Source organism: Diabrotica undecimpunctata, chromosome 3, assembly GCF_040954645.1.
Source record: "Diabrotica undecimpunctata isolate CICGRU chromosome 3, icDiaUnde3, whole genome shotgun sequence".
Lineage (NCBI taxonomy): Eukaryota > Metazoa > Arthropoda > Insecta > Coleoptera > Chrysomelidae > Diabrotica > Diabrotica undecimpunctata.
In genome coordinates this window covers 93,804,451-93,822,264 of record NC_092805.1, presented here as the reverse complement: position 1 = coordinate 93,822,264, position 17,814 = coordinate 93,804,451, and the positions used below count along the sequence as shown (strand labels likewise).

Genomic DNA, 17,814 nt, shown 5'->3' with positions numbered 1-17,814 from the left:
CCAGACACCCTTTTCATTTACCGCTCCATAGATGCGCCTTAGTATTTTTCTTTCGAAACATCCTAACATGTTTTCATTGCTTTTTGTTAAAGTCCAGGTTTCTGAACCATATGTTAGGACTGGGCGTATTATTGTTTTGTAGAGTTTTACTTTTGTATTTCTTGATATAACTGTAGATTTAAAAAGGAGATTAAGCCCAAAATAGCCTCTATTAGCCGTGCAAATTCTGCGGTTTATCTCTGCGGTAGTGTCATTTTAAGAATTGACGAGCGTTCCCAGGTATACAAATTCATTAACTGCTTCCTCGATCTTAATACCGTTCAAAAGTGCATCGGCGAATTTAGATTCAGAGTTCGTGAAAACTCTGATATATGAAGTGAGTTGGTTTGTGGAGCCGGCAATTATGCGTACTATTTTGGTAAAAGGAAATCTATTTTCGGATAGGTTATCCTCGATGGTTTTCTGGGAAAGGTTTTTTCCGACTCCGGCTATAACTAAGTGGAAAGTTTGTGGATCATTTGGAGGAGCGGGTTGCGGATTATGGGGTTTGCTAGATGTGTGTGCTGATATTAAGATGGTGTCATCTCGAGTGATTTTTCGAAGTTTTGCCGTGATGTCGTGGATGTCTAGGAGTAAAGTAGTGCGCACGGAGGCTGCCTTTTGGGATGGGAGGACTTTGATTGAGTCCAATTGTTGGATGAAGTTGTGGTCTTTGATGAGTCGGTAGAAGAGTCTCTGCTGACAGATATCTGTGGGGATATGCTCGATTACATTATTTTTGATGTAAGGTTGTTGTGTGTTCTGTGTGTTTGCTGTTTGAGGTTGGGAGAGTGTTCTTTGTTGAGGTGAGGTGGGTGTATGTGTCGTGGTGGGTATGGGTAATGGTGTTGATTGCCTGTGTGCTGGTGAGAGTGTGTCTTGTATTTGTGAGGGGGTGTGATTGCAGGAATTAGGGAATGGAGGGTCGTAGTAGAGTGTGTCTGCTTTGAATGTAGACGGAGCAGGGTTGTGTTGCTCTGTGTCTGTGTTTGTTTGTGTGTTTTTTTGGTGTGGTGAGTTTTCTTGGTGTTGTATTGTTTATGTATTCTGTGGGTTTTAGCTTGGATATGGATGTGCGGCGGTGGTCTGTGATGGCTTGCAGATCCTCTTTCTGCTCTTTTATGTTGGGAATGGGACCCGTCGTGTAAAGGATGGCCTGGTTTTCGGATTATTCCTATTCCAGGTCGAAAGGGATATCTCCGAGGAGATTGTGGTTTTTAAGGTTTTTGAGCAATTTTCTATGGCTATAGAACTAGTGTGATGTAGTATTTGTGTGTGTTGTGTCTGTTTAGGGGTGGAGTGTATTGGTGTAGGTGGGGCTTTGGGTGCGGGTGGTAGTGAGGGTGATGGTGAGGATATGGGTGGGATTCTGGGTGTAGTGGAATTAAAGGCATCGTATATGACTTTTTTAATGAGTTCTGGTATGAGTGTTTTCGGTTTTTGGTGTACGTTGTAGAATATTGGTGTGAGGTGTTCGCTGGCCGCCTCAGGATTTTGGTGGTAGATCTCTCCCAGAGCCCGCTGCCATTCCTGCGGCAACCTTGGTTTGTGCCCATCTATAGTGATAGATACTTGTGATGTATGTGATGATATGGAATGTGTATCTGATTCAGTGTCCCATTCTGTGTCTGGTGATTTTGGTGGATCTTTCTGTTTTCGTGAGTTTGATCGTGTTCGTGGTATGTTGCTGTAGTGTGTGAGCGGGTGTATTTATATGTGTATGAATTGTGTAATTTAAAGTCTGTGTATGTGTGTAATTTGTAAGTATATGAATTGATCTAAATTGTATGTGTGTGGATTGTGTTGGTGTGGTGAATAGTAAGTGTATGAATTTGTGTCGATGTGTGTAAATTGTAAGTGTATGATTGAGGGTTTGAGTGTGTGTGTATGAGTTTGTGTGTGTGTGTGCGTGTTGACTTTACTTGGGTAGAGTGTGTACTTGCGCAAGTCGATAGGGCTCTACGTCGAGGAGCTTCAGTACAGCACCAATTGTCGATACTCCCTTATATTTTTTAATAACCGGTTCTAGGAATTATCGACCGGCTGGCGCCACGCCCGTTCGATTTTGATGCTAGATTGCCAGTTTTGGTACCTTACATGCACTATTGTTATACCTCCACGTGGCAATTTCACATCTAAAGTTTGTTTCTGGTGATCCACGTGTCCAGATTCGCTACCCATTTATACCGTGATTCCGTTCGCGAATTTCGCGCACATTGATACACGTGTATACTGTTTCGCGACCCGTTTCGCGGGTTTCCCGGCTTGGACCGTTGCTGGAATAGACTCTGTAGCAGTGCGGTTTCCTGGTCTGGAACTTCACCGGTGTGTACGTTCACGTTGCGAGTTTTTGCCGGACTATATGATGCCTGTATTTCACCAACTCATTCTTTTATAATATTTTGACAAAAAAAATTCATCATTTAAATTCTTATGTTTTCTGTCTTATTAAACAAATTGGGTCAACTTTTTATTTTTTAGGAGAGAATCCGGTCTGGTATTTTTCAATTATGCCCACTCTATAAACTAAATATTTTGTAGACCTTATTAGCATGGTTATATCTCTGCAGTTGTCACACTAGAGTCTGTTGCTCTTTTTATTTAACAGGCTTATCACGCCTTATGATAATTCACAGGGCATTGTCTCATTTTGCCAGACAAGAAATAAAATGTTATGCAGTGTCTTTGGCAGGACGCCACCATCATTCTTGTATATCTCTCTGGACAAGCCATTAAAAACTATTTAATTAAAGGAGAATGGATTCCAATCATTTCCGTTCAAGAATGAAACTGCATAATTTAGGATATTTCTGTTTTCATCCTTAAACTCCATTTTTGACCCAATTTCTTTTCTTATTTTCTTCAGATTTCTGTATAACTTCTTCTAAAATTGCCTCTTTTTCATCTATAATTCTTTTTTCTTCTCTGGTTTAGTCCATTATTTCTTCTATGCTCTTCTTATTGATCCTGCTTGATTTGTCTTTAGGTATGCTCCATTTTTAATATCTGTTGTTTTTTCGTACTCCTTGATAAACTATTCATTTTTTTAACTAGTTTGGTTTTCCCCAATATTTCCGTTGCTTTCTCAGTTATTATTTTTCTACATTTTGTCCACAATTCTTTTGATTGATATTCTTTCTCTGATTTTTTTCATTACAATTACCTGGTCATTATGGATGTTTGGACCTCGGTAGCTTCTGTCGTCCATGAGATCGAAAGAATGCTTTGCATCTATCAGGATGTGATCTATCTAGTAAACGGTTTTATTATCAGGGGATTTTCATGTTCCTTTGTGTATCATTTATTGGGTAAATCTTGTTCCTCCGACTATCATACTTTTGGTGCTTTCAAAGTTTATTATTCTTAATACGTTATCGTTTTACACTTCATGTAAGCTCTTTTTACCGCACCCTAAAAAGTATGCGATTTATTGAAATATTTAAATAAATTACATAAGAGGCGAAATGAAAAAGAAAATGAGTGAAAATGTTTCGATATAATTTATATCGAAAAAAATCATTATAAAAAAATATGCGTGTGTGTAATGCTGTCAATACCCCCAACAGTACGCCAATAGTTGAACTTAAAGTTAAAGAAGTTAAAAGTTAAGAACTTATGTACATTTAGTGTTAAGAATAAGAGTAGAATAATTGTTATAATTGTTATAATAATTAATTATTAAATGAACTTTTTAATAACTAAATCGAGATATTTCAGTCACTAAACAAATAACAAAAAAATAATGATTACTTATGGATGTATTATAATGGTAAAAATACAATTTGAGTGAATTAATTAAGCTATTGTCTTATTACACGAAAACAACCTTGAATACCACTTTACAATTACATATCCTACCTAAGGTAAATAAAAAATATGTACATTATTATATAAGTTAGGTTTTAAGCATAATTCTATACCGTTTTTTCTATTTTGTTTCTTCTTAGCGGTTGTTGTAACTGTTTGTAGTTTTAATAGATCTCTATTTTACATCAATAATTACATTTCTTAAGATAATTCTATCTCGATCAGTGACCACTTTTTTTACTCAGGTTCCCTTTAAAGGTTTTTTTATGTTTTTTCCGCAATCGGTTTGAAATTTTTTAAAACTTACTTAGTTGGGACATCATTATTTTCAATGTCTACAGTTATTCTTTATCTTTTAAGTACCTTAATCAGTCTCACGAATGTTGGCGATCTGATTCCAAGCAAGACTGGTTTTATTTTATACCATATGGAAAAGCTATTAATCACTTCTTATGCCTGTCCATTCTCAAATGTTTCGGAGCCATAATTGTTGTTTTCTTTCAATTCCTCGTTGGCCTTCGATTTTACCCATAAGTATTAGTAAGTGGTATTTTTCTCTATATCCAAATTTAATGTGAAAAACCTAACCGCCAGGCAACTTTGGTTATAATAACAACTTTCTAATTTAAAATAATTCAAAACGAGTCAAACTTTAGTCCGTTATAAATGTAAGTTTAATTACAATCAATTTTGGCTTAATTCAATATAAACGTGATATTTAACTAAGACATGCCATAAGAAAACATTTTCAGAACCTTTTTAAAATGTGAAGTATAGCTCGACAACTTCTTGACACTATAGCCCAGTCTGGTTAAAAAAAAAGGTGGAAAAATGTTTCGCAGATATCTGAAGCTTTTAAGACATAGGTGGGGGATACTAGATGATGAATAGATGAAAAGATACATACTCCTAGTTTTACCTTGCGTTTTTTTAAGCAATAATTTATGGTCACAATTTGATTTTTTGCCTATAAATTTTTTTCCTTATATTTTAAATAAACAATATTTATGTCATTTTTTTATGTTAAGAATATCTTTATTTTCCCGTTTTTTTAATTAAAATTGATAAATAATTTACAGAGATATTTGCAAAAAAGCAGTTCTTTGCACTAATTTATAAATTTTATTAATTTTTTTATTAACAAAATAAAATGGTATTAATACATTTGTGCTTTTAAATTTGTGCGAAATTTCCCCTCGATCGGTCAAATAGTTTGAAAGTTATTTAATTTATTTATCCCTGAGGCTAATTATTTAAACTATTGAGCTTGCCGTATGCATGATGCTAGACACATTCAGCAAATTTCATAGGATTCTTTAAGACTTAGACTATCTCAGAAGTTAAATGCATATTGAGTTTTCATCGAAATTATTTACAAAATAAACGTTTGAAAAAGGGGTATGTTTTTTACTTATAAACAATTGTAATAATTTCTATATTTTTCAAGCTACAGACTTCTACGTACAACCATTGGATAGCTGGTAAAAAAGCTCACATTAAAACAAAAAAAATTCTATGACCAATAGGAACGAAGTTAGTGACTATTTTTTAAAAAATCATATCTCCATTGTTTATAAACATTAAGAAGTAAAATTTGCACAAATTTTGAATGAAAATTATTAATAAAATTTATCTAATTTTTCGAAACGACGGTACTTTCGAAAGATCGACATAGGAAAGTGGAGAGGATATCTGTTTCAGCTCCGTTTTTTTTTTCGGCATCGGAACTTCAAATTGCAACACGTTGAAAAAATTTACATTATCTCGGCTTCCTTTGCAGCTGCAAGCCTCTTTTTTTTATTCTGGGGTAGCTCGTCGAAATATGAATAACTACATAGTTTTCACTGGCCGGAAAATATGGGAAAAATTGAGTCCATTTGAAATTCACCCTAAATACTTACTTTTTTTTAATTTGTTCAAATAGTCTGTCGCAGTATTAATAATGATGATATAATTTTCACCCCCCATAAATTTCGGAAAATCCCGGAAAATCAACATATGTTTTTTCATTTTATATCAATGATGTAATAATACTTATATATTTTATAAATTAAATTTCAGGTAATGTTTTACACATTATATTACTATATTCCTTATATTAATTATAATTGTTTGTATTTTTATAATTAACGGTATTGATTTTTATTCTATTTTTCTTACAAATATGATATACAATATTAATCTAATCTGCCTTACTGCTTTGATAAAATAAGTCGATTTTTTCATCAATTGCCTTATTAAATTTTGCAATGTTTATTGAACTTTACTTTTTTTATTTTCTTTACATACATTGGTTTAAAAGTTAAAATTTGGTTCATTTATTCGACTTCACTGTCAGGTCTGAACCTTTTTGTTGCAGGTTGCTTGTCTTCACTTATTAGTCAGTCTTTCCATACATTAACATATTAATGGGCGATCTTAATGCCAAGGTGGGTCAAGGTAAGGTAGGAGAACAAGTAGGAAAATATGGGCTTGGAAACAGAAATAACAGAGGAGATCGTTTGATTCAATTTTGCCAAAGTGAAGACTTCGTAATAACAAATACCTTTTTCAAATTACCCCCTCGACGGTTATATACATGGACATCTCCACAACATACCAAAGAAAAAATAGTGAGAAATCAAATAGACTACATTATAGCAAGGAGGTATCATAATGATGCTGTTAAATGTACTAAGACGTACCCAGGAGCTGATATAGGCTCAGATCATAACCCTGTAGTTACTGTGATTAAGGCGAGACCAAAAAAGATTAGAAGACCACACAGAAAGGCACTAGATTTAAATAAACTTAGAAACCAAAATATACGACAAGAAACAGGAGAAGAAATAAATGAAAACCTCAGTTCAGTACAGCAACAAATTAACGATACAAACAACGTTAACCAAAAATTTAAGTACATAAATACAGCTATACAAACAGCAGGAAAGAAACATCTTACAAAAACAACAACAAAGAATAAGGGGTGGATGACACAAGATATACTAGACTTGATGGAACAAAGAAGAAAGATGAAGAATTACCCAGAAAAATACAAAGAAATAAATAAACACATAAAAAAGAGAATAAAAGAAGCCAAAGAGGAGTGGATTAAAAAACAATGTGAAGAAATGGAAACCTATAATTAACCAAAAAATTGTTGCTAACTTTGTTCCTATTGTTCATAGAAGGTGTATTTTTTTTGTTGAATGTGAGTTTTTTTACCAGCTATCTAATGTTTGTACGTACAAGTCTGTAGCCTGAAAAATATAGAAGTTATTACAATTGTTTATAAGTAAAAAACATACCCTTTTTTCAAAACGTTTATTTTGTAAATAATTTCGATGAAAACTCAATATTCATTTAACTTCTGAGATAGTATAAGTCTTAAAGAATCCTATGAAATTTGTTAAATGTGTCTAGCATCATTTATAGGGCAAGTTCAATGGTTTAAATAATTAGTCCCAGGGATAAACAAATTGAATAACTTTTAAACTATTTGACCGATCAGGGGGAAATTTCGCACAAATTTAAAGGACAGTAATTCCTCAATGTTGAAATGTATTAATAACATTTTATTTTGTTAATAAAAAAATTAATTAAATTTATAAATTAGTGCAAAAAACTGCTTTTTTTGCAAATATCTCCGTAAATTATTTATCAATTTTAATTGAAAAAACGGGAAAATAAAGATATTCTTGATATAAAAAACGGTATAAATATTGTTTATTTAAATTATAAGGGAAAAAACTTATAGATAAAAAATCAAATTCTGACCATAAATTATTGTTTAAAAAAAACGCAAGGTAAAAATAGAAGTGTCTTTTTATCTATTTATCATCTAGTAACCACCACCTATGTCTTAATAGCTTCAGATATCTGCGAAACATTTTGCCGTGAAATCGATGATTTTTGTATAACCAGACTGGGCTACTATGTATTTAACCTCCGGTAGCTGGACAAAAAGTTTACAAATAAAATATATTTTTTTTTAATATTAAAACATGTCCTATATCGCTGAATAGAAAATTAAAAACCTTTAAACAAGGGTTTAACACTACCATTTTAATTAAAATAATAAAGAGGAATTGTTACTGCAAAGGAGTTGATAATGCGAGTAGTAGTCCAATGAAAAGTTGCATTGAGATTATATTTTTGAGAGGACGCAATTTTATTTTGTTATGTTTGTAGATGGTTAGAATAAGCTTAAGTTCAAGTTCTTGGGGTCGCCAAACTTGTCCCCGCCATCTTGGAAAAAAGAAAAAAGAGGGTGCAAAGGGTTTTCGCGCTGTGTCTCGTAAATTAGCTACCTTATTTAATCAGAAATTATCTGTAGCAAATTAAATTGTTCACAACTTTATTCTTATTACTTTTTATTGTAAAATGGAAAACAAAAAAGGTATTAACAAAAATAACTAATACTTTTTGAACAAATTTTCTTTTGGGACCTATAACTTTTTTCTGGTCATTTTAAAATAAAAAGACGTCTGAGCAATGTTATAGAGGGTTTTCAACGAATAATTTTCACTACAAATACTTATATGTTTAATTTTATTAAACTTTCTGGGTTTTACAGTACTCCGAAGTTGACAGAGTTCTTGAATACTCTTAAGAATACCATAAAACGAACCATTAGGCTTAGATTTTTATTACATATATTTTTATTCATATAATTTATTATTTTGTCAACATTTTTATAGTATTACTAGCGGACCAACTCGACATCGAGTTTTTTAAATGAAATTTTTATTTTGCGAGAAAAATATACAATATATACAATGACCGGAAGTAAAAATATTTTTATCAATAACTCAAAAACTATAAATGATAATTTCGTGAACTTACATTTTTGAACTCTACGTTGAATTCTCTATTGATTTGACTAATAAAAACAAAACCGGAAGTCGTCCTCAAAACCGGGATGCAATTTTTAGTTCATCAAATGTCGACATGGATATCATTTAGCACTTAATTTTGCATGCTGATCGCGAATCCGGTGTCAGATTTGCTCTATCTTGACGTTTTATGCGCGTTTCGGGTCACTTCCGGTGTCGGATCGCAACCGGAAGTACATATTTAGATTCGTCTCGACGAGACCTTTCGATCCATGTATACATTGTGGGGTCTAAAACTTAAAGTAAATTTTAACTTCCGGTCATCTCAAAACCGGAAGTGAATTTTTGTACCAAAAGTATATCTTGACAATCTCATACCTAATACTAATAATATTCCGAAAAAATATTTTAATTATCTAATATGGTTTTTGAGTAAAGTGGTGGACAAGAAAAGGGCTTAGCGTTTTAGTATATAAGATTAGTTTATTATCGATCTTTTTCCCAACCACCTATGAGGTAGAGTCTAGAAGCTCGTTATTTTTAAATGGTATCCCCATTAGGCCCAGATCAGTGACAATTTCCAGGCGAGATAATATTGAGCATAATTATATATTTAAAAAGTGTTTTCCAGCTATTGTTTTTTCATTTTCTTTAATGGTCCAGGCTGCGGTTCAGGATCTAATTCAGTATCGTAGGTGAATGTTTGCGAAAGAACTGAAGTTAGAATTGGCATCATTGTGGGTAAGTTATCTTCCAATTTTTCGATTAATTTTAATATTTCCATGATATTACTGGCGGTCTCACCAGAACAATTAAGGCGCACTGCAGAGCATTTAAGGCCTACTTGTCGGCAACTATACACACTTTCACAAGTTCCCTTGCATCTGCAGAAAATTAATTTCAGAAGTTCGATGGTGCTCTAGTTTTGAAAGTTTTGATTGGTATCCAAATTTTTTCATACTTTTTCTAGCCCCAAATTTCTATATCGCAGTGTTTCCTGGTGATAAACTCTAACACTGTGCAAACGAGCTGCATCTTGTGTTGGCGGAAGCGATGATAAGTTCAATATAATTTTGGTCACTGCCCTAGCAAATCGTTTGTATCTCATATTGTTAGAGAATCTTTTTTATTTTCACCATATAAGAAACGAAAAAAGTTCATCAACGATAGTGGGTAAAGATGGCTCGGCTTTCTCACTGAGAAATATTGCTGTTCCGCTGGGTAACCAAGGATATTTCTTGTAAGCTACTAATGTATCGCATCCCGAAAAAACATAAAGAAACATGAAATTCTCCGCAGTGACGTCACCATTATATAAAACTTGAAATACAGTATAATTATTTAAAAAATTGGACACTTTAAAGACACAACATTGGACTGCTCCCTTCCTAATGCCTTGCTAGAATGCATTCAGTTTTGAGTAAGTCTATTAAGTTTGTTTTGTTCTTTTATTGCCAAAAAATTTATCTTGGAATATTGTTGCTACGGTGTTCCAATTAAACTTTCTCTCTGTCCATTGGTGCTTTTTCGTGCGACGCAAGCGCACGGGGTGAGGAAAGTTTTGTGGTGGCAGAATGGGCCGGGAATGTTAAGAAAATAATAAATTAATTTAAAATAATATCAACAAAAGAAATAAGAGAAAACTAAGACTAATAGTTCGTTTTTATCGTATTCTTACGAGCAATCAAGAACCCGGTCATCTTCGGAGCGCTATAAAACCCAGAAAAATTAATGAAATTCTACAATTTGCAGTGAAAATGATTCGCTGCAAAACTTAATTTTATAAACTTAATTTGCTTATAATATTGCTTTGACATTATTTTATTGCAAGATGAGTAGAAAAAAGGCCGAAAATTAAATTTGTTCAAAAATTTTTAGTTATTTTTGTGAATAACTTTTTTATTTACCATTTTACCATAAAAAGTAATAGAAAGAAACCTGTAGACAATTTAATTTACACAAATATTGTTCAATACAATTTTCTATAGGATTGCTAGTTTATGAGATACAGCGCAAAACCCCTTTGCACCCCTTATTCCAAGATGGCGAGTATTCAAGAACCCTACCAACTTCGGAGCGCAGTAAAATTCATAGAAGTTAATGATATTAAACGTTGTAGTACATTTTATGAAAAACCTTCTATGATGTTGCTCTGATGTCATTTTATTGTAACATTACCAGAAAAATTTAAAGGGTCTGAAAGAAAATTTGTTCCAAAATTTTTAGTTATTATTGTTTATAAAGTTGTTATTTTACGATTAAAAGTAATAAAAATAAAGTTGAAAACAATTTAATTTGTTACAAATAATACCTTATAAATGTTTTTGTAGGGTTGCTAATTTACGAGAAAAAGAACGAAATCCCTTTCCCCCTTTTTCCCAGATGGCGGAAGGGGGACAAGGGTGGCAACCCCATAAAACTTGAACTTAAGCTTATGCTCACCCTCCACACATCAAGAAATAAAATTGCGGGTTCTAAGAAATAAAAGTTCTAAGGCATAAAAAATGTAACATTTTTTTGCTGATATTAATTATATATTTAGGATAGAAACTCTTCTAAATTTAAATAAAAAAGAACAGATAAATCATTATAAATTAACGATAGATTTTAAAACGGAGGTCTATGTTTAATGTTTATAGTTACTTAGTAGATATATAAAGAATGGTTAAAGACTTTCTGATAACTTAATCCACTTTAACAATATAAGTCCCCATTGTTCCAAAACTAACACAGTGAATTGTCAATATTTGACCTGATCTTGATATAATTTCCTATTTTTCCTGGATTTAAAAACACAAAAAAAAGTTTAAAATATGTTTATATTGAGGTTTCGATTTCTACTTCGGAAATCGTTGTTAACTCTACGTTCGTAGCATATAGTGTAGGTATTTACGTCGTTGTTTGCGTGGACCACAATCGTAATCCATTTTGTTTCAAACGTAAGATGTCTATTTCTTGAAGTAAAAAGTTTATCTTCGTTAATAAGAATTTATTTACAAAAGCTTTGCAAAACTATATTTACCGTATGTATATTATACATTGTAATTCACGGTGACAACAAAACAAAATCTTTTTGTATTTTTACACCTTTATTTACACTTTGTTAACAAATAGTTGAAAAATCAAACGCAATTTAAAAAACTAAACAACTTTTGCTTTTTTTTTTAAACTACAAGCATATACAAATGAAAACATAAACTCGTTTTACAAATATATACATATACATAAAAAACTATAAACGGTAAATATATCAAATAGTTTACTCTGACAAACATCTTGTACAGACATTTCGCACATGTTCTTTGCAAGCATGCTTGCCAGTTTGATGGCAAATTTAAATTTTTACTATCACTCTATTACGACTTCTTGGGCAAATGTAGGTATAATTGAAAACCAATTATCTTCTGTTATGTTTCGGCTTGTTCCTTCTACAGGGTGTACTAATTTGAGAACAACATCGTATGGAGAGTTACTTACCTTGTAAGGCCCGTCAGGTTGAGTACCCACGTAAGGTTCGAAATTAAATGTATAAGCTGTTTTTACATCTACCAATGCAAACATCTTCACTCCATACTTCGCTGGTTTATTAGAAATGTACTGTCTGATGGAACAGCGACCCCTAAAAGCCAATAATTACTCATCTATAGTTAAGATTTCACTGGCAATAAAATTAGTTTAAAATATATGAAGAAACATTTCAAAAACCTCTCTTATCGGTGCAAACTTATAAATTTATTGTCTGTCGTTCCTTGTTCGGATATTATCAAACCTTATACACCTTTTTAGAAATTTAAATCATATTTAATTTTGTGAATATGTTTTCTGGAACTTCTCAATACCCCGATAAGAAACAGAATTCATATAAATTCTCTAACTTAAGTTTCATTTGTTAGTCTTACATCCCTCTCCCTCCAAAACTTGTCCTTGATCTTTTTGATGTATATGTTCGTTGAATTTGTTATTATTTTAACAATAGTATCAGTTAGCTATGGTTTTATAAAGTCAATCTCCGACACTGCGTTTCGGGCATTGCATTTTGGCCCAGGAAGTAATTTTATGATATTGTGTGAACGAATACGAATATTTAGATTGTTTCTGCTTTTTTTTCTTCTTTTGATTTAATAGCAACACTAGCCTACTTTTCATTGTTAAAGTTTTCAAAATCAATTAACTCAAGATAATCATCTTCACTTGGAAGATTGTAAAATATATTTGAATTAGTTTTTAAGGTACGTACCTCCATTTTCCCTGGTTAAATCCTCTTTAACTGCTTAGCTCTTATTTGCCACTTTTTCTCACTATAATCGTTTATTTGCACCATATTTTCACTTTTATTTATTTTCCACTTATCACAATTTATTTTATTCTTATCACAAGTATACTTGTTTTTATTGTTAATTATCCCACTACAGTTTGTTTTTTCGCTATTTACATGTAAATATTCGTTCATATCCTAGTATTGGCGCCAAAGCCACACCTGATCGCCAATTTAATGTTTATCGACAAAGACGCTACCTGCTGTGGGTTAAGTACGAACGCCCTTAGTTTTTACACAAGTGTTCGTCTCGAGCTCTATGCTAAGACTCATTGGCTTATATCGTTCAGTATGGAAATCATTTCCTTCAAAAATGAAAAATTACAGATAATTTTAGATATACATCTCGAAGTCAGAGCATCTGGTACCAAATGTTGGTTTTTTGTATCCGGAGATAAGTTAGCTCTTAGTACTTACGTATGTATGCAGTGCCATGTGTCAACATCCGAAGAAAATAGGTGATATAAGAAAATTATTATTATTAAACAAGTAATAGAATATCTTGTTGAATTACACTGTCCAGCTATGGAGACCTGGACTAAATAGTTAAAGATCAAGTAGAAAAAGCAAATAAACTGGCAGGATGTCAAGAATTTATAACGCTAGTGTAAGTCCAATAATGATACATGCATCAGAAATAAGACCCGATACAGCCACAACACAAAGGTTACTGGAAACAGCAGAGAAGCACGCGTGGTTAAAATAGCTAGATATAAATCACTAATCGGTAAAAGTATCGGACGACCACGATGGAGTAACAATCTTCCATAGAGGTATTAATCCGCCAATGAATAAGCAGAATTCCTTGTAAACAGGATGAAGAACATGACAATTATTAGTTTACAACTATTAGTATTAGACGCTTCGTTGGACGTCTTGATTGTATTTTGTATTAAAAAGCATTTACAATAAAAGCATTTTCATAAATCTACGTATTTTATTATACCGAGTGCACCAAAAGAAAGGGGACGATCGAATATTTCGTGAAATATACATCGGATCGAAAAACATAGAAAAACGTGTTTAATATGTTTCAAAAATCTATCGACTGACATCATTCTTCAACAAATTTTAAAAAAAATTACATGCTTTTTAGCCAGATATGCCATCCCACTTCTTTTGATACACATAATATGTGCTCCAGCCTAGTAGTAGTCGGTAGTTAGCTGGTCTTCTAAATACTATGTGGGTGATCGCAGAGACTACACGTCTAAGTGCAGTGACTTAATTTATCGCATTATTTGCAATTCTAGATGTCCATTTTAATGTTGTCTTGCTCGACCCGCTATGTATTAAACCAATGAGACTTAATTTCTTTCACTCAATACGGATTTTTGTTACTTTTTTTTATTAGAGTAGGTTTAAATAAATAATGCCTTTCTATTTATAAACATTTTTTAAGCGACTGGATTGGATTTGCATAAAATAATCCCAGTTATTTGCGGCATTTGCATTTTCTACACTGCAATCGGAGGACTTAAGGCTTTGGTATGGTCCGACACTCTACAGTTTTCAGCAACTCTTGGAGCACTGTTGACAATATTGGGTCTTGGTTTGTATAAAGTAGGAGGTATAGCAAAAGTAATGAAGCTAGCATATTCAACTAACAGGTTGGACCTTTTTGAGTAAGTACCGATTTAAAAAAAATTTTAATAAATAATAATATCAATTATTATTCGTCTAATAGGTAACTATACAAAATAATTAGCTATTCTTTTTTTATTTTGATTTAATGAATCTACACCTTATTAAGAAAATATTTACTTACGGTGTCTTATTCTTCGAAAATGCATACACAATAAAACAATAAAATAATTAAAATAGCACGACAAATTCAACATGATTATAAAAAAAGAGAGAAATTATAACAATAAACAATAAAATGATCAGATTAATTTCCTTTTTTTCTTCTTTCGTTTCTATTATAGGCGAAGCGGTTATTTAAACTTCATCCACCTGCGTTTAGATTGTCGCTCCATTTTTTTCAAGGTTGGCCTATATTTTTCCTAAAAATAAAACAATGAAAACTTCTGTTTTCAGTACTCCCACAAAATTTATTTTGAATGATTATCACTACAGCTGATATATAGTTAGATTATATCGATATCTAGTTAAAGACTATAGTCTTTAACTGAATAAGTTGAGGAGGAAAGAACTCTTTGTCTCAAATTGGTCATTCAGAATTTTCTGTATTTTTTAATTTGTTGATTTCCATAGATTCTAATAAAGATAGCTTAAGGCCTTTATTTTGAATGTGAAGAATTTGAAATTCATCATTAAAAGAATGATTATGGTATAGAAGGTGAAGTGCGTATGTTTTTCTATTTTTGAAAGCCCTTTTATGTTCTGTTATACGTTTGCTAAAAGTTTTACCAGTTTGACCGATGTAAGTTTTTGATGTGACAGTCGTCACATTTACACACTCGCACTTCATCGTCTAGACCATAATCATTCTTTTAAAGACGAATTTCAAATTCTTCACATTCAAAATAAAGGCCTTAAGTTAAAGGACATAAGTCTGGATGACCAACTTAAGACAAATAGTTCTTCCCTCTTCAACTTATTCGGATAAAGACTATATAGTGTAAACACATACCAAAAATAGATCACTCGAGAAAAGCACTCTGGCCGAAACAGCTGTAGTGATAATAATTTAAAATAAATTTTGTGAAAGTGTTGAAAATAAAAGTTTTAATTGTTTTATTGTTAGATAAAATAAATTTCCAACAAATATTGGTCGAATCCATCACCTATACTTTTCCGTCTCGTTGGCGATTTACCAGTTTTTTCGATTCTGCGAATACATTCATTCTACTATTTTTACCTATGTAGAACCCAACCATTTATATTGTCCACCTCACATCTATTTGTTATATTGTCACTTGTTCTCTATCTAGAAGACCTTTTCAGCTATGGCACGAAGTAACTTCATTTCTGTTGTTTTAAACAATCTTATGGTTTTTGTTGTTTCTGGTTTAGATTCTCCGGTGACTGTCTCCGGTCTTATAGCAGCTTTGTATATTCTAAATTTAGCCTTAATGCTAATATTTTTATTATACCATATTGTATTGTTTTGACAGCCAGCTATTTTTGTTACTCTTGTTGTTTGTTCTCTTTATCGTAAATTTTAATGTCATGCCAGTTTATTGCTCTATAATTCGAGAAAAGCTGTTTATCTCCCTTTTAAACATAATTATGTTGGTGCTAGTTAATTTATTTGGGATTTTATGTTGGTATAGGATTTTCTAAATTAATTGTGTCAGTTGTTATTTCATATTCTGTCCTCTATATTTTATCATTTGGGGTTCCGACTTCTCTGGGCTTTTTTTATACTTTAATTTCTGGAGAGCTTATTGTGTATCATGCAGTTTAATTTCAATGTTTTCATTTATTATTACGTCTAGCATGGTCAACAATTCCTCCGTTACTTCTATCTTTTACAGTTCAGTAAGATAGTCGATCAATTCTTCCTTGGGTAGATTTGACAATTTGATTTATATCAAGTAGTTCATTAATTTCTTTTCTTTGTGATCTGATCCACCTCCAAATCTGTTTCTATAGACCATAAAAGTCGTCTTTTATCCATTTGAAAAAGGTTTCCTAGTATTGATGTTTTTTTAACATATCAAAAAAGAAAACATTATAATTTAGAGAAGATGTGAAGACAAAATGTGAAGAAAAGAAGACAGCTTTTTTAAAGTACAGAACACAACAAACACGACAAGCGTAACTACTATAAACGAATCAGAAATGAAACGAGCACTTTGGTTAGATAAATAAAATAACACAGGTAGAGCATCTCAAAACAGATAAAACACGACTTCTACTGAACACAAAAAGAAATATGCAGAATGATCAGAGGAAAAAGAAAAGAGATGAACGAACTAATAAAAACAAAACAGATTCAGAACGAAACATGGGTAGACTACTTTCGATCCCTATTTGCTAAAGATGACGATAATGAACCATTACCACCAGAGGTAACGACAAACGAACAAATAAATATTGAGGAGGAAGAGGTTAAGGAAGCATTAAGGAAATTAAAAAATAGAAAATTACCAGGAGAGAACAGAATATTGAACGAACTCCTAAAGAACGAAGGAGCAGATCTGACCAAAGAACTATTAAAGCTGATCCAGAAAATAATAGAAAAAAAAAACAGAATTCTGCAAGAATGGAGATCAAGCATCCTAATACCTCGCTTCAATAAGAAAGACAAATCGGATCCGGAAAATTACAAAACTAAAATTAACAACCAAAGTGATAACAAATAAACTTAATATAATTATAACACTAACTGAATAACAACAAGGTCGGTAAGGTCATGCACTGACGCTATATTGATAATGACGCAAGTTCAGGAGAAATCATTATAATACATACAACAAATTTGACTGAGTTAAATTCTAGTGCCGTCTCCACTAATTATTGTTTTTCAGTCTGGATATTTGTCGTCTACCAGGACCCCTCTTTCCTTCGATTTTACCCTTCATAATCAGCTGCAACAACTCGTACTTATTATTTTTAAGTATGTGCCCCAAATATGCTGTCTTTCGCCTTTTAATGGTGGTCAAAAGTTCTCTGTCTCTTCCTATTCTGTGCAACACCATTTCGTTCATAATATGATCGGTCCATGGTATCTTCAAAATTCTATTAAGAAGCTACATCTCAAAAGCTTCCAGTTTTCTCATTAAGTCAACATTAACAGTCCAGGCTTCGACACCATAAAGAAAAATAGAATGGATATAACAGTTTACCATCTGATATCGGATTTGCAGATTGAGTCTGTGGTTATTCAGAAATTTCCTCGTCTGCAAAAAGGCTGCTCTTAATTGCACT

At 32.3% G+C, this 17,814-nt stretch overlaps 1 protein-coding gene across 1 annotated transcript in view; it reads left to right on the top strand.

Moving 5' to 3' along the window:
• LOC140437067 (sodium-coupled monocarboxylate transporter 1-like) overlaps positions 1-17,814 on the top strand; it is a 77,135-nt gene that overhangs the window by 23,852 nt on the left and 35,469 nt on the right. Inside the window, exon 4 of the mRNA XM_072526318.1 lies at positions 14,378-14,600. Within this exon, the coding sequence (XP_072382419.1) occupies positions 14,378-14,600 (223 nt within the window). The remainder of the gene's footprint in view (positions 1-14,377; positions 14,601-17,814) is intronic.